The 23,666-nt window shown below is 41.0% G+C and overlaps 1 protein-coding gene across 2 annotated transcripts in view; it reads right to left on the reverse strand.

Moving 5' to 3' along the window:
- The window catches only part of PARN (poly(A)-specific ribonuclease), a 155,413-nt gene that overhangs the window by 103,891 nt on the left and 27,856 nt on the right, over positions 1-23,666 (reverse strand). For both annotated transcript variants that reach the window (XM_072835860.1, XM_072835859.1), the window contains exons 14-18: positions 21,373-21,416; positions 20,216-20,258; positions 19,305-19,380; positions 16,734-16,844; positions 16,343-16,412 (exon numbers count right to left, since the gene is read on the reverse strand). In XM_072835860.1, the coding sequence (XP_072691961.1) occupies positions 16,343-16,412; positions 16,734-16,844; positions 19,305-19,380; positions 20,216-20,258; positions 21,373-21,416 (344 nt within the window). The remainder of the gene's footprint in view (positions 1-16,342; positions 16,413-16,733; positions 16,845-19,304; positions 19,381-20,215; positions 20,259-21,372; positions 21,417-23,666) is intronic.

Consider the following 23,666-nt stretch of genomic DNA (forward strand, 5'->3'; position numbering starts at 1 on the left):
GTAAAAGAAAAAAAATTACATGATATGTTAACTGGAATTTAAATAAAAACTTTTTTAAAAGTCCCAAATTTTATATTATGATTATAGCTTTGTAAAGTTTTCTCATTAAATCTGATAAATAAAAAGACCTCTCCACCACCATTAAGAAAAAAAAAAAAAAAGCAGCCAATGATTTTGGGAAACTGAGCTTTGTTTTTTAAAATTCCTTTCAGGGACACCTGCGTGGCTCAGCAGTTGAACATCTGCCTTTGGCTCAGGATGTAATCCCAGGGTCCAGGATTGAGTCCTGCATCCAGCTCCCTGCAGGGAGCCTGCTTCTCCCTCTGCTATGTCTCTGCCTCTCTCTGTGTGCTTCTCATGAATAAATAAATAAAATCTTTTTTTTTTAAATAAAATCTTTTTAAAAAAGTAAAATTCCTTTCATTTTTATTTTTATTTTTTTAATTCAAAAAAGAAAACAGGGGCACTTGGGTGGCTCATGTGGCTGAGTGTCTGACTCTTGGTTTCAACTCAGGTCATGATCCCCAAATCAAGCTCCACACTCAGCCCAGAGTCTGCTTAAGATTCTCTCTCTGCCTCTGACCCTTACTTCACTGGTGCTCACTCCCTCTCTCCCTCTCTCTCTCAAATAAATAAAATCTTTAAAAAGAAAGAAAAAAAAAAAAAAAGGCTACCAGAACTGAGAGGCCCAAGGGAAATAACTAGAGACTTTTTCAGAGACACACGACTAAAAAGCCAGTTAAATCAATCTTGTGTATCCTGTATACTATGTTATCCGCTGTGGGGAGAGGAAAATGAGGTAAAATCACATGTGTGAGTCTGTAATTGCTTGATTTCGTTTTTAAAATATTGTTTTATTTCTAAAATCATGGGACCTCACTAACAGACTGAGAAAATCTATCATCCTATAAATAGCAACAAAAATTACACTTAAAAAGGAGACCTCCCCAACTAATCTCACCATGCAAGAGTTTTGAGACATTTTTTGAAAGATATCTTTTGTCACCCAATATACAGGCGATTTGTTCTCTAATAGTTCATCTGAATTTCACTTCTGTCTAAAATAAGCAAAAAATCTGTTCTTAGCTAAAAGACTCAATAGATTTTTTTAAGGTAGTTAATTCCACACTATCTTGTTTGCTTGCTCAACACTTTCACTAAATAGAAACCCTTTTCAAATAAATTATTAATAGCATTTCTCACTCTTCCCCAAAGCCTCCATGTCTGGGGTTTTGAGAGAAACGAATAGCCCCAAGCCCTGAAGGAACACGCAAACCAACTCCGTGTGTGACTTGGCAGCCAGCACCTCTGCAGAAAGCCATGCAGTTGGGAAACCAACCCTAAAACTGTAGCTGAGCGTCAGTGGAACTGAACCAAAATCAACTCCCCAGTGGCCTCCCACCCCTGAGTGCCAGGCTGTCTGCAAGCCACAGCTCTGGTCACATCCCTGCCCTTCTGAAGTAAAATTACAACTTTTCATTATATGTATGCCTCACACACACTGGCTGTCAGAAGGCCTACATCTCTCTGAAATGGTCTGATAGAAGACTTCACACGTGGATCATCTGCTTGACAGCGTTCATTCCAACCCAGGAGGGAATGCACTGGGCAAGTAGAGAGGCTGATAAACACATGCAAAGGTGCTTCTTCACTGTGCACTGTACTGCACACAGCAAAGACACTTGGGCAGAGGCACCCGGGTGGCTCAGCGGTTGAGCGTCTACCTTTGGCTCAGGTCATGATCCCCAGGTCCTGGGATGGATTCCCACATCAGGCTCCCCTCGGGGAGCCTGTGTCTCTGCCCTCCCCCTCTCTGTGTGTGTGTGTGTGTGTGTGTATGTATCTCAATAATAAATAAATAAAATCTTAAAAAAAACAACCCACAAAGACATTTGGGCCAACACTTGCAAAAAACGGTATTTCTATTTTAGTAGAGATTCAAGATGGCTGTGATTCAGTAAAGACACGACAGGGTGGGAGTCTTGCCACATTCCCACAAGCCTTCTTGATGAAGTATTATTTTAGTGCTTATTGTCTAAAATGGCTGATACTAACTCTGTCAAAGATTAAAATTAAAACTCTTATTTGGTACAATCGCCAATTTGATATCAGGATTCTATCCTAAGAAACCGTAAATTCAAGTTCACGTTCTAGATGCCACAACACAAAGTTTATCCTTTCTGGCCTCTATAAGATTTTTAGTTTCTACAATTGTATGACTGATGATGTGGTTTATCTCAGGTATCTAACATGTCTGGAAAGATGCAACGGTAAGCTCTTTTGCTCATGAGACTAGGTAACTTCAGGTCAGCCTCCTTAACAAGCAACCCAGTGTAAGCTGTGCATAAGACATTTATCTCCAAAGAGTCTCCTATGTGCTGCATGGCACTCACAAAGAGTGAGTCCACCAATGTCCTTTTCAGACCAGGACAGTATGATACCATGGCCTAGACTGTGTGAGAAGGCTTCCTGGTCACTGAAGAATTTCATTTCAGATATAAAACTTCTTAGGAGCCTGGACTCTTGAGCCCTTATGAAAATGCAGTTCCCTAGATTAGCAACATGAGAACCACCTGGGAACCTGTCAGAAATGCAAATTCCCAGGCCCTACTTGAGACCTGCTGACTCAGAGACTCTGGGAACTGAGAATCACTGAGTTAACAGAAAAGGGTATATTCAATGTTGTGCTGCCATTAATGGTGATTCATTAATCAACCAGCACTGATAATGGCCAAGAAAGATGTTGTGCCAACTTCTCCAAAAAGCATTAGTCTTAATGACTTGTTTACATTAAATGAGTCTGGCTTAGAAAAACACAAAACTATCAAAACAAATACCAACGACTACCTCAAAATCTATGAAGCAATAAGTCTTCTACTGCTCCGTGAAACCAGGAGCTCAACCTTAGCAAGCAACTCGCTTCTCTGCAAGAGATAAACTGGAGGAAATCACTGCCAACCACTATTGTTCTCATTTTGAAGAAGAGAAAAAAAGATTACTAATACCACTCTCTTGGCAACTCATTGCAAAAGTCCAACTCAGTTCTGTGAATTGGCTACAAATGATCACCTCTAGCATTCACACATTAAACTTTAGCATTTGTGCAGCACCAAAGATCGGCAAACACTTGCGTGAGTAACACACGTAACACGTTGAATCAGACACCTCTGACCTTATCAAAATTCTGACCTTAACAATGAGTTTCAGACACTGATCCTGACAACCTCAAAGCACACTAGGCCGCTCTGAGAAGTACACTAAGATCAAAGGTTATTTGATGACACAACAGCTTGCCTTGGACTATGGCTTATCTGAACCATTCCCCAGTTGTCTAGTGAATAAAAAGGGATTGCACAACGATGCCAGTGTTAACCCATTTTATACAGCTAAACTCATAAAACAGAGGGCAAAAGTGATATTCAAAAATGCATCCAAAAAGGTGATTCAGGAACACTATTCACAAGAGGCTCAAACCTCTGGGAACCGAAAAGATCATCAGAGTTCTTTTAAAATTCTGTGTTATCACATCTATGTATACAATCAATGATTCTACTCAGAAATGGTAGAAAATATTTAGTTTTGCTCCCCTAGTGGCATGCTTTCCAGGGCTATCCGAAGGCAGAGAAAGAAAGTGAATCAGAGTGGTGTGTCCGTGGCCACTTTCAAGAAGCAACTGGCAAAAAATGGTCATGGCCATTACAGTGCAGTGGAAGTGCTTAGGGACAAGGCGTCCAACCACAAAGGTTAAGCTACAAGTGGACCATGCTATGTCCACCTGGCAAACCACTGAGTGTCATCCACATGATGCTGGCCACTGGTTTTAATGTCTTTTGAAAATTCATTATTGTATTTTTTAAGGTACAAAATTGTAGAATTCGTATAATCTCAATCAGTAAATGAATTTCACTGGCACCAATTAGTAAATGAAAGAGACACAGAAAACATACTGCTAGAAAGTTCACTAAAATAAAGGGATTTTTTTTGTGGGGGGAAGCTGGTGAAATTACGAGCAGGTATTTTTGTTTCAATTAGAAAAAAGTAGTGTCTCTCAGGAATAAATACAATCTTTAAAAAAAAAAAAAAGGGGGGGATCCCTGGGTGGCACAGCGGTTTGGCGCCTGCCTTTGGCCCAGGGCGCGATCCTGGAGACCCGGGATCGAATCCCACATCGGGCTCCCGGTGCATGGAGCCTGCTTCTCCCTCTGCCTGTGTCTCTGGCTCTGTCTCTCCTTCTCTCTCTCAAGAATAAATAAATAAAATCTTTAAAAAAAAAAAAAAAAAAAGAAGGGGATCACTTGGTGGCTCAGCGGTTTAGCGCCCGCCTTCGGCTCAGGGAGTGATCCCAGGGTCCTGGGATCAAGTCCCAAGTCGGGCTCCCTGCATGGAGCCTGCTTCTCCCTCTGCCTGTGTCTCTGCCTCTCTCTCTCTCTCTCTCTGTGTGTCTCTCATGAATAAATAAATAAAAATCTTTAAAAAAGAAAAAGAAAAAAGTATGAAGTTTCTGACTAAAATAACAATATTTATCATTATATGTTCAGCTTATTTGATCCTTTGTGGTGTCTGCAGGACAGGTAGTTAAGTACTGGCTTCATCATACCAGGAATAAGGAAGCAAGTTTTTCCTAGTTCAGTGGCTTACCTTTGGCCACCAAGGGAGCGGACACAGGACTTAGACCCTGAGCTTCTCACCACTAGTTCTACACTAATGGACTAATGGCCTCCCCTCCCTCTGCTGGGTGCTCCCCTCACATTTGGCTTTTAACTTGAGCTGTTTCCAAAGCCTCAATGTGAAATGGTAAGGCTGGAGCCCAGTAGGAGCATCCAGGCACAAGTCAACTATTTAGTCCTCAATCAATTGCACAAATGCCTAGTGGGTACAACTGAAGCAAGAGCTTGAGATACAAGCCTCCAGAAACACTTTTCCTCAGGGAGGAATGCTCTAAAGACTGATTAAATTATAGCAGGGCCCAGACACACAAAATGAGGCTGCCTTTTAAGAAAGAGCTTTGGGTAGGCTGAAATTCCAAGGCAATGGGAATAACAGGTGGTGAGGACAGCCTGGGCACATTTGTGGTGCATAAGGAGCTGCTACCCTGGGTTGCCTGGGCATTGGGCTTCCTGGGCACACCTGTTGTACACCCTGCGACTGCCCTCAGGAAAATCAGTGAATCAGCGTATCCCAAGTTGAGACAGAGATCTAGAGGTGCCTGGATACATAAGAGTTTATCTTGGGCAATGTCACACATACACCCAGCCTGAATGATCTGGAAGGATCTCTAATGTTATGGCATGTCTGAATAAAGAACAACAGTGCATATCTGGTCTCTTTCCCTGGCAAAAAGAAAAACCTGAAGCCACCAAACTCTTCATTCTTCCTCCTAGAAATGCTGTATTTCATTCGATGAGCAAAAAATTTGCATTTGTTCATCTGTTTTCTTCTAGACTACACTTCTGTTCCTAAAAAGCTTTGTCTCAAAAAAAAAAAAAAGATTTCCAAGTAAAAACTGCATTCCTCTCACACCACTAAAGACTGGGATACAGAGACGTGGAGTAAAATCTAATCTCAACACAATTTGAGCAGTGAATTAATTTGAGGCTCACCCCAAGTCCCAAGCCTTCCAAAGGAAAATTGAAACCTTTAAATGACTGCCAGCCCTACTGTACTTGCAAATGGTCTTGGTATTTCCTTCAGGGCACAGCCGTAAAAGCACTTCATAAGAACCTTGTATGCAAGGGCTCATCATTATACATATTTATGTGCTATAAAAAACTAATTTTATCATCCAGGGGAGGAAGCATGCAGACATCTCTCACAAAACAAGCTCATTTATTTTGCTCACTAAAGCACTTGTGTAAAATATGAAGGCAACCACTGGCTGGAGGGGACTTACTGTGGCATCGGTTATTTTAATGTCACTCACGGGGGGGCGGGGGACCACACAGTTTTCTGTGTAGTCACTTGATGTTTTGACAAATAGAGCGTTACCTGACATCTGTCCTGAAGCCAGCCCATAGCCTTTCTTAAATAGATACAACAAACAAGGAGAGGGAGAGAAGAGTGGGGGAAAAGAAAGAAAACCAGCAGTTCATTTAAACAATCCCCATCAAATGAACCATATCAAATTACATCAAATAAAAATGTTAAACTAAGCATTATACAAAGGCAACGTCTGTACGGCCTGTGAAACAGCAGAATACAAAATGTCAGAGGAAACTAGCCCCACACGATCTGATGGTCAGAGTCAACATCTTTTATGACCACTGCTCAGGCCAAACACCAAGAAAAAAGGAAATCTTTCAAAGATACTAGCATCATCTCTTAAAAAAATGTGCAACCCACTGCAGAATTGTCTGTTTAGAAACTGTGTGCTGTGGGGGAAGAAACCATTCTTGGTCGAGGACAGACCTGGGTTATCCTTGACTCTGCCATTCCTGAGACCCTTGGCAGACAGCCTTAGCTTTAAAATGGGGACATACTGGGGCACCTGCTTGGTAGAGTGCATGACTCTTGAGCTCAGGATTGTAAACCTGAGCCCCACGTTGGGCGTAGAGATTACTTAAAAATAAGATCTTAAAACGAGGACATTATTATTTACCTCTGAGGGTTGCTGGCAGCGATGACAGTAAATGTGGGGAAACGATGTAGGTAACTCACTGAAGAATGGAAGGTGTTCAGTAGGGAAAATTTTGGGTAGCCAGTACCAGATATTCAGTACCATGGTACACTGGTGACCTTTAAATTTTATGAATGAAATGTTAAATAGCCTTGGAAATAACCATTGCCTGGTTTTTCCCAGCCAGAGCCAAAGTAAGGCAAGGAATACCTAAGCATGCTGACTTTACTACTAACAGCCTACGGTGGGCTGACTGGTGGTCTCCAAAAAGATACACACACATTCTATTCAATGTTGCCTTACTTGGACAAAGGGTCTTAGCAGATGCAATTAGTAACTAAGCTAAGGCTCTTGATAACATTATCCTAGACTAACCCACAGGAGTCCTAAATGCCAGCTCAAGTGTCTTCATGAGAGAGGCAGAGGGAGGACAGGGACACACACACACACACACACACACACAGGAGGCTGCAATGTGATCATGGAGGCAGAGACTGGAGAGATGTGGCCAGAGGACAAGGACTGCCAGCAGTCACCAAAAGCCAGAATAGGCAAGGAACATACTCTTTCCCCAGAGCCTCTGGAGGAAAACCAGCCCTGCCCACACCCTGATTTCAAACCTGTGGCCTCTACAACCATGAGTGTGAACAAACTCCTGGTGTGGTACACCTCCAAGCTCGTGGTGAATTTGTTATAGCAGCCACAGGAAACTAGTAAAATACCCTACTGTGGAGGGGGCAAGCTATTTAAATACATATCCAGGGGTTGACTGATTTTTTTTCCTTACCTCTACAAATTACTTGCTCATCATAATGATAAACAAGTCATTAAGCCAGGGGGAAATGTACTTTTAAAGTAGCCAGAGCCCACACAAGGCTGGAACAGCTCAGCATCCACACAGCTCCTGTAACACGCACGGGGATGGCAAGGCAAGAAGAGGTGTGCCCAGTGTGTTGTCCTTGAAGATCCCCTTAAAAAGCAGCCTTTTGATAAAGCCGCAGACACAGCTCGCCTGATACATCCCTGGCAATCAAGACCGCAAGGCAGAAATTAGACAAGCCATACCAACTCAAGACAAGCACCCTCTTCCCTGAAGAAGTGATGGAAATAAGCACAGGTTCTCAGTCTTAAGAAGCCAGACTAAAGGCCTGAGAATAATTCGGTGTGCCCTAGACTCCGGTCTTTTGCCTTTCTGAAAACCACTGTACTAAAGAACTCTCAGGGTAACCAAACCAAGGCAATCCTTGGAGATCCCTGCTATCCTAGTTGCTTGGGGAACCATAAGGAAAGCAAACATGACTTGGGTTGAAATAAAGGGCTTTCGTTAAGGTATGTGAGGATAAAATACATCCTGTGTACCAGGGGAAAATACCTTCTGCAAACCGGGGAGAAAAACTGGCTCTCAGCCTTCTGGAACTGGGGAGGCTGCCCTAAGCCATCTGCAGTGCTATGATTTCACTCCTCAGGACCCTGGACCCCAAGATTTCCACAATCTGGAAAATACTGAAAATGGACTCCATTTTTTTTTTTTTTTTTTTTAATAAAAGGTACTTCTTGGCTCTCTCTGATTAAAAAATAATGTCTGCCACAGCACCACAGTCCACTTCTAATCAGTTTAGAATGAGTGGTAGACTATGATCCCTATCTCTGGGGCAAAATTCATCTCTGGTAGAAGTGAAGGCTAGAGGACATCGGCCCTTCATTCAAGCACTGCAAACAGAAATATTAAAGAATACTACTGGGAGAGCCAGCCAGTCGGACACACAAAAGGTCACACAATCACCACTACTACTGTCTGCCTCCATCCTGCCTCCCTGACCCCTCAGTTCCGGGATCACCAGGGGCTTCTGTGGCAAGAGACATGCACACAGCACAGCTGCTCCTGGGGGCAGACAAGTAGAGGAGACTGTATTTCACTTCTCTGCCTTGCCAGCATCATAAGGCTCAAGACACATGAGTATGACTGGCACACGGGCAGGGAGTTTCTTCTTCCCATTCACAGTCCAACCTTGCAGCAAGACCTTTATCATTAAGATACAAAGACAGGCAATGTTTTCTTAAGAGGATTCCAGGTTGCTGTTCTCTATAAAAAGGATTTTATTGGCATCAGGCACTTCTGCCTATTTCCTGAGCTCACAACCCAGAGATTGCCACCCGAGAAAACTTAACTAAGTACATACAGCCCACTTTGTTCATCTACCACTGCCTCAGATACCAGGAAAAACTAGAATCATGTTACTTTCTTGGAAGTTCACTGTGGTGAAAGCCACAGCAACAGCTACACTCTGTGCACCCAAGACATGGCACACCCCTCTAGTGAGCAGCCTTATTGATGCTACACTGCAACCTGAGGCCAAGCCTACCAGGTGGACATTTATGATCCGCATTTCACAGATGTGGAAACCTAGCTTCAGAAAGGATGAATGTTCCATGTGAGCATCATGATGGCCCAGCCTGAGTCCTCTGCCTTATTCATCGTGCCTCTGCAGCGCTGCAAACAAGCAACACCCCCCCCCCGGCGGGGGGTAGGGGTTTGCACAGCTTTACATCCACAAATCTCAGGGCTTTGGGGCCTAAGAAGTGATCTAAACCTAAAACAGCAAATTAAAAAAAAAAAAAAGTGCTCCGGGAGTTTGCAAAGTAGGGCATATGCAAAGTTATCAGTGGTTCTAACAGATTAAGATCTCACAGAACCAATGAGTTGCTCAAAAAGGAACAGCTCACTGAAGGACAAATGTATAGAGGTAGAAAAGTAGATCAGAGGTTCCCAGAGCTGAGGGGAGGCAGGAGCAGAGAGTTATTGCTTACTGGATACAGACTTGCTGCTTGGGGTGAACAAAAAGCTCTGAGAACAGAGAATGATGATGTCGGCACAATACAGTGAATATCATTAGTGTCACTGAATTGTAGATTTAAATATGTTTGCGGGGCATCTGAGTAACTCAAGTCTGACTCTTGATTTCAGCTCAGGTCATGATCTCAGGGTTGGACTTTGTACCAGGCATGGAGCCTGCTTAAGATTCTCTCTCTCCTTCTCCCTCCCCCAACTCCGTGTGTTCTTTCTCTCTTTCAAATAAATAAATCTTTAAAAAAAAAAATGTTTCAAATGCCAAATTGTATGTTATACATATCTTACAATAATTTTTAAAAGATAATAATGTCATATACCAAAAACCATTGATCTCTATAATGCGTGAATTATTTGGTATATGAATTTACATCCCAATAAAGCTGTTAAAAAAATAAAAAGAAACAGGTTCATAAGTAAATGCCATTTCTTTCCTCTCCTCTCTGTTAAAATCTACACCTGGAAGTGCTACACAGCACAAAGACTGAGAAACCACCACATGCCTCAGGGCAAAACCAACAAGCAAAATGAGAAAACACATTCAAATCTTCCCCCTGGACACCATTTGGTTACAAGCAGCCTTTCCTCCTTCCCTTCCTTTTTCTGATCAAGGCTCAAGATTGAACACAAACCCTCACCTTCAGGGTGTGTGAAGTACAAAAGGTATGATTCGGGCGCCCGGGTAGCTCAGTCAGGGTTCTGATTCTTGGTTTCAGCTCTGGCATGATATACAGCCCCATATCGGGTTCAGCGCAAAGTCTCCTTGGGATTCTCTCTCTCCCTCTCCCTCTGACCCTCCTCACACACACACCCCCCCAAATAAATGGGTAAATATTTAAAACAAACAAACAAAAAGGTACAATTATAGAGTGTCTTCTGTGAAAGCACAACAGCTCCTCCATGTGCTCCCAGCATCTTGTCAGAGAAGCACATCCTCCAAGTATAAATGTCCCCACAGCAGTGGCAGCAGTACCAGGCTGATCGAGAGCCACGATGTGCCAGGCACTGTGCATTTTACAGACATTCATGCAATTTTACCCTCACTACAACCTTATCAAACGTGTATGAAGATTCTCCATTTACAGATGAGGAAGCTGAGACATAGAGAGGGTCAAGTTACTTGCCCAAAACGGCACAGGCATAAGTGGGAGATCACAACTACATTAGACTATAGGATACCCCAGAGTGAAGCAATTCCACTGAAGAAGCTAATCAAGTGACTTAAAATTTTACATGCAAATGGAACCAGTTATGTGGACTATCATGACATCACCGGCTACGTCTTACCAACAGCACAAACTGTGTTGTGACTCTTGCTTATGGTGGGATGTCAGAAGTCTCACGGTGGGGAAAACCAATATATCACAACAGTGGACTTTATACCCAATCTGAACAGTGAGTAACAAATTTGACCCATCACCCAGGATGCTAAAAACACTGTGAATCAGAACAAATCTGCCTCATCCTCCTGTTATTCCAGCACCTTCTGTATAAGGGAGGGACCAGCAGGACAGGAAAAAGAAAAAAGACAAGCAGGGTTTGCACTTCTATGCCCATGGGCCCATGGACAACTCACGGGTGAGCTGGCACTCCACACTGCTCAGCATGAATGGCGGTTGCTAGTCAACGAAGCAAATGAGCTTTGCTCTCCCCATTATCAGTGCGAGGGCCAGGAAGACAGGAGGTATTTTGTTTTCCTATAATCCTTCAGCTCAAAAATCTCTACAATGTCAAATATGATGCACATATCTTTATTATAATAAGGGAAAACAACTTGCCACCAGAATGTAATGGCTTTCCATGGAGGAAAAGAAAAAAAACATGGGTGCTGTATTTCAGGTATCATAATGATCCCTCCTCCTCTATGCCAATCACAGTTACATAGACCTACACAACCTTCCGTAAACTACTGTATTTGTCTGAACTTTTACAAATGCTCCAAAGCAACGCAAACTTGTTCCACTGTGTACCAATCTGACACACTTCATCAGCACCTGATTTCTCGTAAGTAAACATTAAGAGTTGGGTACAAGCAAAAGTGAACAATTTACATTTGCTCCAATTTTATATCCACATGGTAACAAATTTTCTTTTTTATCATGAAACTAGAAACACAAAACAAATTCCACTACCACATCTACTTTTTGAATCCCCCAGCATGCTAAATTCTCTTATATTTCAAGAAAGGGAAATAATAAATACCGGGCAATCAACATCTCCTGCAACCTCTCTAACTTCTATGGGAGGCAAATAGTTTTATCTCCATCTTTTGGAGGAGGAAACAATTTGTCCAAGAGTGTATCACACTCCTCATGGCTTGTCTCCTCACCTCCAGCATAGAGAAAACCTCCGGCAATGTCCATCCCAGGAAGGCCTAGATTTCTACAACAATCTTGCTCCTATACAGGAAACTTGTGCCAAGAACAAGATGGCCATCCTCTAAGGCAAACTGCAGGCAATTCTTCCTGTTTAATTCTCTTATTTACGGAGATTAACCAAAATGAGAGACTTGCTCATTTCCTTCCTCTTTCTAAGAAATGAGGTAAATAGAAAATAACCTTCCCAAAAACCTTCAGAAAAGGTTATCTAGGAAGAGTTCAACGCGTCTTGCCGACACGGATGACTATTAATAAAACATAAGGCAAGAGTCTGATTATGTACTTTTCTGTGGTTCCAAAAAAAAAAAAGAAAGAAAGAAAAAGAAAGCTGAGTATTTTTAGCTCTTTCCAGCCTAAAAGGATTTGACCAAAGGATCTTCTCTGTCTGGTTTTCCAAACATTGATCAAAATTGACCAAGGTTATAAGAAAAGGTAAATCACGTCCTTCCCAGAGAGCCTACGGTATAAACAAAGGGCACATTCCACACTGCCAGTCATCAGCAGTGGTCTGATCTGGATTCCCATCGCTCAGCCCCCTTACGACTTCACTTCTCTTCTGATTACAGCAAAGGGAGGAGAAATGTAGGTGACACCCAGGCTATAAAAGAGACAAAATGGCAGCACGCAAAATCCTCACAGGACATTCTTCTAGACAAATATGGCTCAGAAAGCACCTCAGACTACATTCGGTCTTTGCAGATCACTCAAATGCCAGCTATCTCGGGGATTTCTCAATAGCTCTCAATAAAACTTCCCAAAAAGGCATAACTAATGCAGCCAAATGCTAATTCAGAACAATGCAGAAATAGGTGGAGTTTATTCCCCCCTCAAGGTTTACTTTCTAAACATAAACCTGGTGAGAGAGGAACAAAAAGTTATTTGCATATGTAGGCAGTTTGATTTCCACCCAAATTTATGTTAGGACTATGCATATTTGGTTAAGCTCATACTGAGAAAAGCCTGGTGCCAAACTCTCAGAGAAATTTACAGATTTCTCTAAAATCAACCACTTGAGATCATGTTGATGGCCCTTTTTGAATGTTTCTCTATAAGGGTAATCTTGGACCAAAAAAAAAAGACAAATTCAAAGTTAATGTCATAAAACAAACCTGCATGGAAGAAAGAATGAGGTATTAGCACAGAAAAATGTCAAAAAGAGCAAGTCCTTTTCCCACTTTCTAAATGGGCTGAGAAGGGAAGACCACATTTCGTTCTGTGTGTGTATGTGTGTGTGTGTATAGCAAATCATTATGTTATACCCCTGAAACTAATACAATGTTGCATATCAATTATTTTTCAAAGAAAAAAGGGACTGTACTTGACCAATCTATTCCAATATAGAATAAAAATAGTTCTTATTTTGCATTTCAAATTCTGCTGGACTTTTTTCCCACAAAGATGAAGAAAATATTCTTCCTTTATAGATGGAAGAGAAAATGGAACAAAAAAATCAAGAATTTTCAGTGCCATATCACTGGAGGATTCTTCGATCCTCAACTACTTTCGGTATTATTTCTAGGGAAAAGAAAAAAGAATGAACATTCTCAATTGAAGGGGGACCTGGGTAGTTCGTCGGTTAAGCGTCTGCCTTTGGCTCAGGTTGTGATCCCGAGGTCCTGGGATCAAGCCCCTTGTAAGACTTCCTGCTCAGCAGAGGAGTCTGCCTCTCCCTCTCTCCTCACCCTGCTTGTGCTCATTTGCCTGCTCTCTCTCTCCTAAATAAATAAAATCTTTAAAAAATACTTTAAATGAAACTAAGGGTTTAACATCTCCTGCAACCTTTCTAACTTCTATGGGAGACAAGTAGTTTTACTCAGTTCTTTTGAGTAATAGTCTTGAACATTATTAGCAATAATAAACTCATCTATTAATATATAAAATCTTTGTTAAGCTTCTTAAAGCTAATTTTGATTGCTCTTCATATTAGTCACACAGGTTGCTGATAAACTAGATGCAGCCTATTATCGAACCCAATTTGTGTTCATCACCTGATTTTATAAGGAGTTGATTTTAGTGGAGACGCACATTTGTTGTCTTAAATATTTAAAAAAGAGAGGTGCCTGGATAGCTCAGTTGGAAGAGCATGTGACTCTGTCTCAGGTTGTGAGTTCAAGCCCCACATTGGCTGTGGAGCCTAGTTTAAAAAAATTTTTTTTCCACCTCACACCGGTGAGAATGGGGCAAATTAACAAGGCAGGAAACAACAAATGTTGGAGGGGATGCGGAGAAAAGGGAACCCTCTTACACTGTTGGTGGGAATGTGAACTGGTGCAGCCACTCTGGAAAACTGTGTGGAGGTTCCTCAAAGAGTTAAAAATAGACCTGCCCTACGACCCAGCAATTGCACTATTGGGGATTTACCCCAAAGATACAGATGCAGTGAAACGCCGGGACACCTGCACCCCGATGTTTATAGCAGCAATGGCCACGATAGCCAAACTGTGGAAGGAGCCTCGGTGTCCAACGAAAGATGAATGGATAAAGAAGATGTGGTTTATGTATACAATGGAATATTACTCAGCTATTAGAAATGACAAATACCCACCACTTGCTTCAACGTGGATGGAACTGGAGGGTATTATGCTGAGTGAAGTAAGTCAGTCGGAGAAGGACAAACATTATATGTTCTCATTCATTTGGGGAATATAAATAATAGTGAAAGGGAATATAAGGGAAGGGAGAAGAAATGTGTGGGAAATATCAGAAAGGGAGACAGAACGTAAAGACTGCTAACTCTGGGAAACGAACTAGGGGTGGTAGAAGGGGAGGAGGGCAGGGGGTGGGAGTGAATGGGTGACGGGCACTGGGGGTTATTCTGTATGTTAGTAAATTGAACACCAATAAAAAATTTTAAAAAAAAATTTTTTTTAATTAAATATTTAAAAATGAGTAAAAATGTTCCAGTTGAAAAATACTGTTAAACAATAAACTTAACATCCTGCACATAAAAATGCAAGGAATGGCCATGATCTGAATGATATTTAGGGTCACCTGCACATTCCACAGTCTATGACATAAGCTGCCCTTCCAAAGATTTACAAAGATAAACACTGCCCTCAAAATAAAAGCGAAGAGCTAAGAAAATCTTGTTTTGCACATAAGGAAATGGACAGACACCAAATATTCAACTGTTAGTTTATAGAATTAATTTTCCATGCAAAAAAAAATTTTCAACTTTGTACACTTATCATGCACACTAGTGTACAGAAGTGTTGAATTCCTATATTGTACACACCTGAAACTTATATGATGCTGTATGTTAACTATACTGGAATTAAAATTAAAAACTTAATAAAAAAACTCAACTTAATTTTCAATATATACTACACTGTTTCCTGTTCCTCTCTGAAAGATGTTTTGAAAGTCAAATACATTTACCTCTGAACTTCCACAGAAAAGAACAAAGATTTAAAAAATAAGAAGTTAGAGTGTGATAAAACTTGCTCAGACTACACAAATTCCAAACCTGTAGGAATCCAGATGTTTGGAATTAACATCTGTCTCTGCAGCATGTTACCTAAGTACAAGCACTGTGATACCAGTATTTATATAGACATCCGAAGGAGACGGTATTCTTACCCAGTAAAGAACTGATAAAATTGTAAAGTGCTGCATATAATTTAAGGAAATGATGTAACCAACTCAGCACTGAAACAGTTCTTTCTCCCAGCAATAATGACCCATGTGGGCTGCCTTGTACTGTCTGGCACCCCCAGAATCTCCTAGAACCAATCCTGTTAAGAGAGCTCGGGTAAAGGTTTTAGGGCTCTGGCACAGAGCCCAACTGTGGCCAGCTTGAGGATCACATCCATAACTTTAATCTCAACTGTGCCAAGAAAGCACAAACCACACTTTGAAGTAATCATCTTGAGAGTCTTTGAAAATGCTCTGAACTTAGACATCTCCCTAAATCATACAGACTTCTTGCAACAATGAGTACATAAGCAAGCTTTTACTTCATTGGATCCATTCACATGAAAGCTTGGGATAAAACGACAATCAAAACTTCTCCATAGATTATCTTAAAAGCCATTTGTGGAGTCAACATCTTCTTACAAAGAATACTATTTAATGAGATAATGCAAGTATAAATAATAACCTCATGTGTAACGTATGTTAGCAGTGTTAGGTCCAACTACGTGTACACACATACACTCCCTCTCTCTCTCTCTCTTTCCCCTACCCCTTACCCCTCCCCCCCAACCAGAGTCTCCCTTGCAGGTAATTTAAATGCCAAAACCACCAGTTCTTTGTCTTGGAAGAGATGCACTGCCTTTGGCAGTGTTTTCTTTTCTTTTCTTTCTTTCTTTTTTAAGCCAATAGATACAATAAATTATTTCCCAGAAGGTCAATTTCTGTTTTCGAAAAACATCTGAGTCACTAGAGATGAGAAATACTTTATCTAAAAATGCACTACAGTTTCTAATCATCCCTACCTGACATCCCAGATAATGGGCTCTTCCACAGTGAGAGAACGTGGGCACTGGAACCCTGGTTACTTACTTGTTAAAAAAAGGTTCGATGAGTTTTGATCTAGCCGACACATGAATTTTCGGAGGACTAAGAAAAGAACCTAATGAAGAAAAGAAGCAGAGTATTATGTACAGCCAAGGAGACAAAGCCTAAAAGTTCAGACAACAATCTATGTAAATCAATAGCCCGGTTCATCAGGATAAGGGGCACTCCTCCTAGTGGCCAAGAACCACACCAGGTAAGTGTCGATGGGTCCTCCTTATGCACTCTCCACCCCTATTCCCCCCAACTCTGACCTCCAAGCCTCCCATTTCTTCCTGGGTGAGTGGGCCCCAGGGAAATCGTAGACAGGCAAGATCCCCCCCCCCATATACACCCCCCAGATTACGATGTGTTTGCCAGAAACAGGTATAGGGAGTACCTAGGTAGTTCGCCATGGAGATGAAGCACAGCCCTGTGATATAAGCATCATAGCCTGCCTCGTGGAGCTGTTCAGTAGCTGTGTCATAACTTGGAAATCCTTCTGCACTTTCTAAAGAGAAAAAAGAAAAAAGTTTTCCCAAGGATATCACAAATCATAAAGATGAGCAGTGTGCCCTACCAAATCCAAATTGCATTGGTATATGCTGTCTAGGATAGAAATATCTTAGATGAGCAGGAAAAGGCTATCTACTTCTTAATTCTTTCCACATAAGACCTTGCAATGTGAGATAAAATGGTCACTGAAAATGAGGGCTTGGGTCTAGACTAGAGAAATGGCTCAAGTGACATCATCCAAGGCCCAGCTAGAGGCCTCCTCGCTGCACTCTGATGGGTGCTATTTACAATCATGCATAACTTGCTCTATGAAGATGATCCCTCTTCCAACTGCTCTTGGAAGTCTCAAGGAACTTCTTCCTTGAGAAGAAACATTGGGACATAACAAGTATTTCAGTCATGACTCATAACAGCATGGATTTGTGCATCCCACTAAGTTTGAATCTATGTTCCACCATTCAACTGCTATGTGATATTGGGCAAGTCACTTCTGCTCTGGGCCTCCACTTTAGCAGAATGGAGGTGAAAACCAAACTTCCCTCATTTATGAGGATCAAATGAGCTAACGCCAGTAAAGCTCTCCCATGGTGCCAGGTACATGGCAAATGCTCAGTTACTGTTATCCATCAATACCTCAGGTAACCCTCCGAAAAGGCAAAAGATTCTAATCAATATTGGCAGGTCAATTCAACACTGCCCTCTGCTATGTTTTCAAGCTTAAGGATCTAAAGATGACGGCACAACTAACTCCAGTAAAAGATCAGAACTTGCTTTGGTGCTGCCCCTGGAACATGGGGAAACTCTGTAGGAGAGACCATTTTATAACATGAACATGATTTTTTTTTAAGATTTTATTTACTTATTCATGAGACACAGAGAGAAAGGCAGACATAGGCAGAGGGAGAAATAGGCTCACTGCAGGGAGCCTGCTGAGAGACTTGATCCCAAGACCCCGGGATCACAACCTAAACCAAAGGCAAAAATAAATAAACAAACAAACAAACAAACAAATAAATAAACCAAAGGCAGACACTCAACCACTAAGCCACCCAGGTGTCCCTTACAACATGATTCTTATGTCACACTGACACATACACTTGCTGAAGACAATGTCTGGGAAGAGTGACCTGCTTTAGAGTAAATTCTCTGCCAGGTACCAGAATATTATAGGGAAAGAATGGGATAAAACTTTAACTTATAGGGGTACCTTGATTTTGGCTCAGGTCATGATCTCAGGGTCGTGGGATTAAGTCCCACCTCTTGTTCTATGCTCAGCGCAGAGTCTGAGATTCTCTCTTTCTCTCCCTCTGCCTTTTGCTTGTGCTCTCTCTCTCTCTCTCTCTCTCTCAAATATATAAATAAATCTTAAAAAAAAACAAACCTGTAACTCATAAATAGTTCCTAGAGCCATTCTGGAAATGAATTCCAAAAACATTATAACAGAACCAAAAGCATGAAGGGAAATGAACAATGAAAAGACTGCAACTGTTCTTATGTCAATATAAGGCTGTTTAAGCAAGAATCTTTTAACCTCCATATTAAATATTAGACTTTAAGCTTTAAAAAAGTCTTTTAACATGATAGCCAGGTAAATAATACCCTCTACTCTACCACCAGCTGAAACATATATTTCCAAAATCAATTATTTCCATCATACTGTTACAGAAATTTGGTCTAGGCTTTCTTCCCTCACCCTCACTCCTTTTCTTAATTCCTTTTTTGGACTATTACCCAGAAAGGGAAGCAAATAGCTGTAATCTTGGCTGCTTTAGTACCTTCCATTGTCAATTTCTGAACCATTAGTCCAATTATCAATGTCTTCAGAAGTTTGCAGGCTAGAGCTAATGGAATGCTAATTACAGTGTCAGCAACTAAATGAGGTGTACAGGAACCAAGGAAGTGACATGTGCCAGATTCACCAAACACCTGGGTAGGGGCCATGACTAGACATGGCACCACATCTCTGCCTCGAGAACTATTCCTCCCCCCTGGTTTTCCTCGCTGCTATTGGCCACCTCTGATGGGAGGCAGGGGTGGACACTCTTCTTCCTCATCTGTAAACCCAGTTATTGGGCTTTTCTGGACGAAAAGCATATTTTCATTTGACCCCTGGCAATGAATCACCAACTCTTTGTGCTTAAACAATGCACCCTAGAAAAAAGAAAGACACATCAAGTTTTGGGAGAATTCCAAGCATTAGGAAATAAAAGCTCTGAAGCTTTACCTGCTAAACTTCTCAATGAACAGGCTACCCAAATCTATTGACATAAAATAAACCTAGGACTATAAGACCATCTTTATTCAGAGAGCAGTAATTCAACACAGGGCATAAGCAAGTTAACTCAGCCAAAATCTGTAAATGTGCATGATGATATCAAGCAGTTTCACCTTCCTCCTATGATACATATGATCACAAGGACTTCAGGCACTTAACAGGATCACTTTATTTTCTTACCAACTTTAGGAGGGTTGAAAGGCGTCTCTTTTAACCGCTTTTCCAATTCTGCAAGGGATGTGTTGTTAATGATATCCTGCAAACCAGAAAGCAGAGAATTATGAGCTTTAATCAGCTCAGTACAACATACAGTAGAGATTCATCAAATGTCAGGGCCAAAAAAATAAAAAAAAAAAGTATATCTAGTACTGCCCCCTCGTGTTCTTTAAAGAAACCTGGGAGTCATGGTTTCTTCAATGTGAAAGAGAGAGAGCAGTGTCAGGTTCACCATGCAGAAAGTATCACCATATAAAAGGGTTTTGGAGATGTGTTTAAATACCTACAGAACTTAGGCCAGTGAGCTATACTGTTCAGGCATTCATTCCATTCAGTTATGTAAAGTCACTTCACAAAATAACAAACAATTTTACTTTAACCTGAATTTTTCTGATTAGAAAATATAACCAAAATATATAAAATCAAGAAAATTATGAAGTATGTCCATGCATAACCTATTCAGAAATGCATTTTACACACACCCACACACATTTTTTTTAGTAAGCTCTATGCCCAACATGGAGCCTAAACTCATGACCCTGAGGTCAAGAGTCACATGTTCTACTGACTGAGTCAGCAAAGCGTCCCACTCTACTCCCCCAAAAATACATTATATATTTTAATACTAAAAATGTTTACATACAAAAAGAATATAGGAGAGGAAAAAAATAATTCCAATATCCAAGACAACCACTATTCACATTTGGTATATTTGTTTTTAGTCTTTTTCTAATTATTTTCCTTTTTGGATGTACTTGAAAATAACAATTAAACTAGACCAGAATTCTAGCTGGTCATTGATTCAAGCTCCTAGTATCAATTCAAAACAGTTCCAAACATAAGTTTATCAGTGGTAGCTCAAGTTTTAAAAATACCTTAAAAGGTTGTGTGCTGGCCATCAATTTTGTATCCAAGAGTCTAAAAACAAAAGAATTTTTAAGAAGGTAAACAAAATGCACAATGTCCAAAATGTATTTTACTCAAACCAAGAGCCAGTCTCCTGTCCTAAAAGCCAACAAGAGAATTAAGCACCTCTCTTACATTACACTGGGGCTCAGTACTCTCAGCCCTTCTTCATCAAGAGGCTGTCGGGGAGGGCACAAGCTCTAGAACTGCTTGTACCCTGAGAGGGTGTGGGTTATATTGATTCCAAGAAGACGGCAGAGATCTTTGTAAGTTTTTACATGGTTTAAATACCACTGTAGGTCTAGTACCTGCCAGGCCATTACCAAGTACTAAACCACCTAGACTGGCACAAAATAAACTCTTGGTGGTTAAAATCTATATTTGGTGGTTTCATACCATTGTTATTTCTTAGAATTCGGTGTCAGAGATTGGAATAATGAAAAAAGACATGCAGAGAGACAGACACTAGTGTGAGAACCCTCTTTCTTTTGACATAAATGTGAAGAGTAATAGATAACAGGGCAGAATTAGCCTAGATGTAAGAGCAACGGCTCTACCACCACACCTGTTCGTCTTCAGACAGGTCCTCAAACACAGAGTCTTGCTCTAGAGGCTCCACGTGGCGGACACATGATCTAGCAGACATGTGACGTGTGACATATCAGAACTACCCTGTGATATTAACTGTGGGAGACACTCTCAGGTCAAGGCAGCAACTTAGAGATGAGGGGGTTAAAATCTCTAGCCAAACAGTTCTGGACTGGCTACAGAACATCCTCAACTGGTCACCTGACTGGGACAAGGCACATCCAACGTACAAGAGAGAGTCAACTCTTGAAGATTTTGCCAATTCTTCCGACAGCAGGGTATGGGGTGAGAGAAAAGGGGGGTGCTGCCAACTTTCACTCCCTGTTCAAATTCTGGTTTCTAATGCAATCAAACCAATCATCAATTACAAAAGCAATCGGTCACAGTTAGACCCCTTAAACCATTAACCAGTTATTATCAACTGGATTGTAATCATAATTGGATCATTACTATTTTGGATATTTATTACCTATTTGTATCTTGTACAGTATGAGAACTATTTTGAATGAAGGACAACAAATCCTCAAAGAAAGCTTACCTGGGGAAAACACATGTTGTCATCTCCTTAAACTCATTTAAGTCCTAAAAAAAGACGACAATGACTTGCTACAATTTCACCATTACACTCACAATATTGAAAACATACACAAATATGTCAAGCTCCATAGCTCTTTTCTCAAACCATGATACCTCACATGGGCCCTTTAAGCTTAACTGCCAGATCCATTTCTAGTTAATAATTACTTTCTAAAAATCGTCACAATTCCCTCATGACTGGGAATCATAACAATCCAACATAAAACTTTTGCATAACCAAAAGGGACAAACCTGAGCATTTTACGGCTAAAGCAGGAGGGGAAAAAGTTTCTATTACATGTAGAAAGCTTTCAGTAATAGCTCTACCAAATGAATCCATCATAATAGTGAGGCTAGCAGAGTTATTTAAATAAAATGGCTTATATAGGAAATGGACATACTGTAAACTAGGTTATACCTTTACTGAGAATATCTTTAAAATGCTAGTTAAAATGCCCATTTAAACACAGACTTTCCAATATGCACGATGCATGCTTTAACTACTCAGAAAATTGCTAAAGCACCAGTAGCAAGTGCCTAAATTAGACAATTCATTTCCCAGTTTATTTTCATCAGGGAGTCTAAAGCCAAAATGAGATGGATCTAATTTTGAATGAACTCATTTACATACATAATTGCCACGCCAGACTGAGTAGTCATACTCCTGACCCTTTGTAACTACACTTCTCTTCAGCGTTATTCATGCTTCGTAGCATACTGCCATTTCCAATTAGCTTTCTGAGCCTGTAAATACAGACTGTGTTTAGCTAGTTTGGAATATTTACCAGCTTTTTCAAGAGCTATCGTTAAATTAACGGACAACACATGAACAAGTGGTTTCAGTGCCGAGGTCAAAGAGAAATGCAATAATGACAATTGTCACCTCTCAATATTATCACAAAGCCTCACAAAGCAAGAAAAAAAATTAGAATTAGGGCTACTTCCAGGGCTATAATGTAGACCCCTCTCTCTAACAGGTCATGGTGAATGATCAAGAAGATTCTTCATAAGAGACTCTTCCCTAAAAGGCAGCTCCCAAATACAGATTCTTTAGCATATTTTTAAGCACAAAATTTGGTACCAGTGCATGTAAAGAGCTCTACCATTTTAAAGATGTTTTCTCACTTGCTCTCAACACTTCTTCCAAAACTAGGTGAAAGAAAACCGTTTTCTCCTGACAATGACAGAACACAAAGTTCAAGTACTTACTCAGGTAGCCTTAAGTAATAAAGCAAGAGATGAAGCCATGTCTCCTAACCCACATCCTACTCTGCCAACAGACCTCAAGCTCTAGTAGGATTCCACTAGAACTGGATTCAGAACTACGGTAGTCCCATTCAAGGTAACATTTACCAAGTGCTTACGTACAATGTGCTATGCTAGGCATTTAGACATAGGCAATAAAAAGGTTACACTCCTTGTCCAGGGAGCTAATTGCCTAGAAGAAAGGGACAGCAGTTAAGAAAAGCCACATGCACAAGAGCTCCACAGTTCGGTGAGAGTTCAGAGAGAGGGAAAGGAAAGATCACCCCTTGGGCAAGGCAGCAGGCAGGGAAGACTTCATGGAAGAGGCATTTGCTGGATATTGGTAAGAGATAAAGTTGTACATAGCAAATGTTGAGAAAAGCTGGAGAAAAATCAAAGCGGAGGAAATTGTATGCCAAAACCACAGGCAAAAACACAATGCGGTTCCCAGGAACAAATGACCCAGTCTGGCTGGGAATAAGGAGAATAAGGGACTAGCAGACACAGGGCTGTTGGGCCAGATTGCAGAAAGCCGGATATTCCGGGCTAAAAACCAGCAGCTGTATAGAAAAGCAGTGCATGTGGGATCAGGTTCAGAATTTTGAACAGGGTCAGTGGTATGAACAGATCCATATATGAGAAGATTATAAAACTGGTACAGTCAGAAGATACTCATTTGTTAATTCAATATGTAATGTCTCCTATGTGCCAGACTCTGGTGTTTGAAACAGCCATATAGGCAGTATTTCTTTTCTTTTCTTTTTTTTTTTTTTTTTTTAAGATTTTAATCACTTTCCTCTTTCCTTATCAGTCACTTCACTGGTTTAAAGGTCAAAAAATCATTAGAGGGGACACCTGGGGGGCTCAGTGGCTGAACGTCTGCCTTCAGCCCAGGTCATGATCATGGAGTCCCGGGATCAAGCCCCATATCAGGCTCCCCGCAGGGAGCCTGCTTCTCCCTCTGCCTGTGTCTCTGCCTCTCTGTGTCTCTCATGAATAAATAAATAAAAT

This window comes from Canis lupus, chromosome 8 (assembly GCF_048164855.1).
Source record: "Canis lupus baileyi chromosome 8, mCanLup2.hap1, whole genome shotgun sequence".
Lineage (NCBI taxonomy): Eukaryota > Metazoa > Chordata > Mammalia > Carnivora > Canidae > Canis > Canis lupus.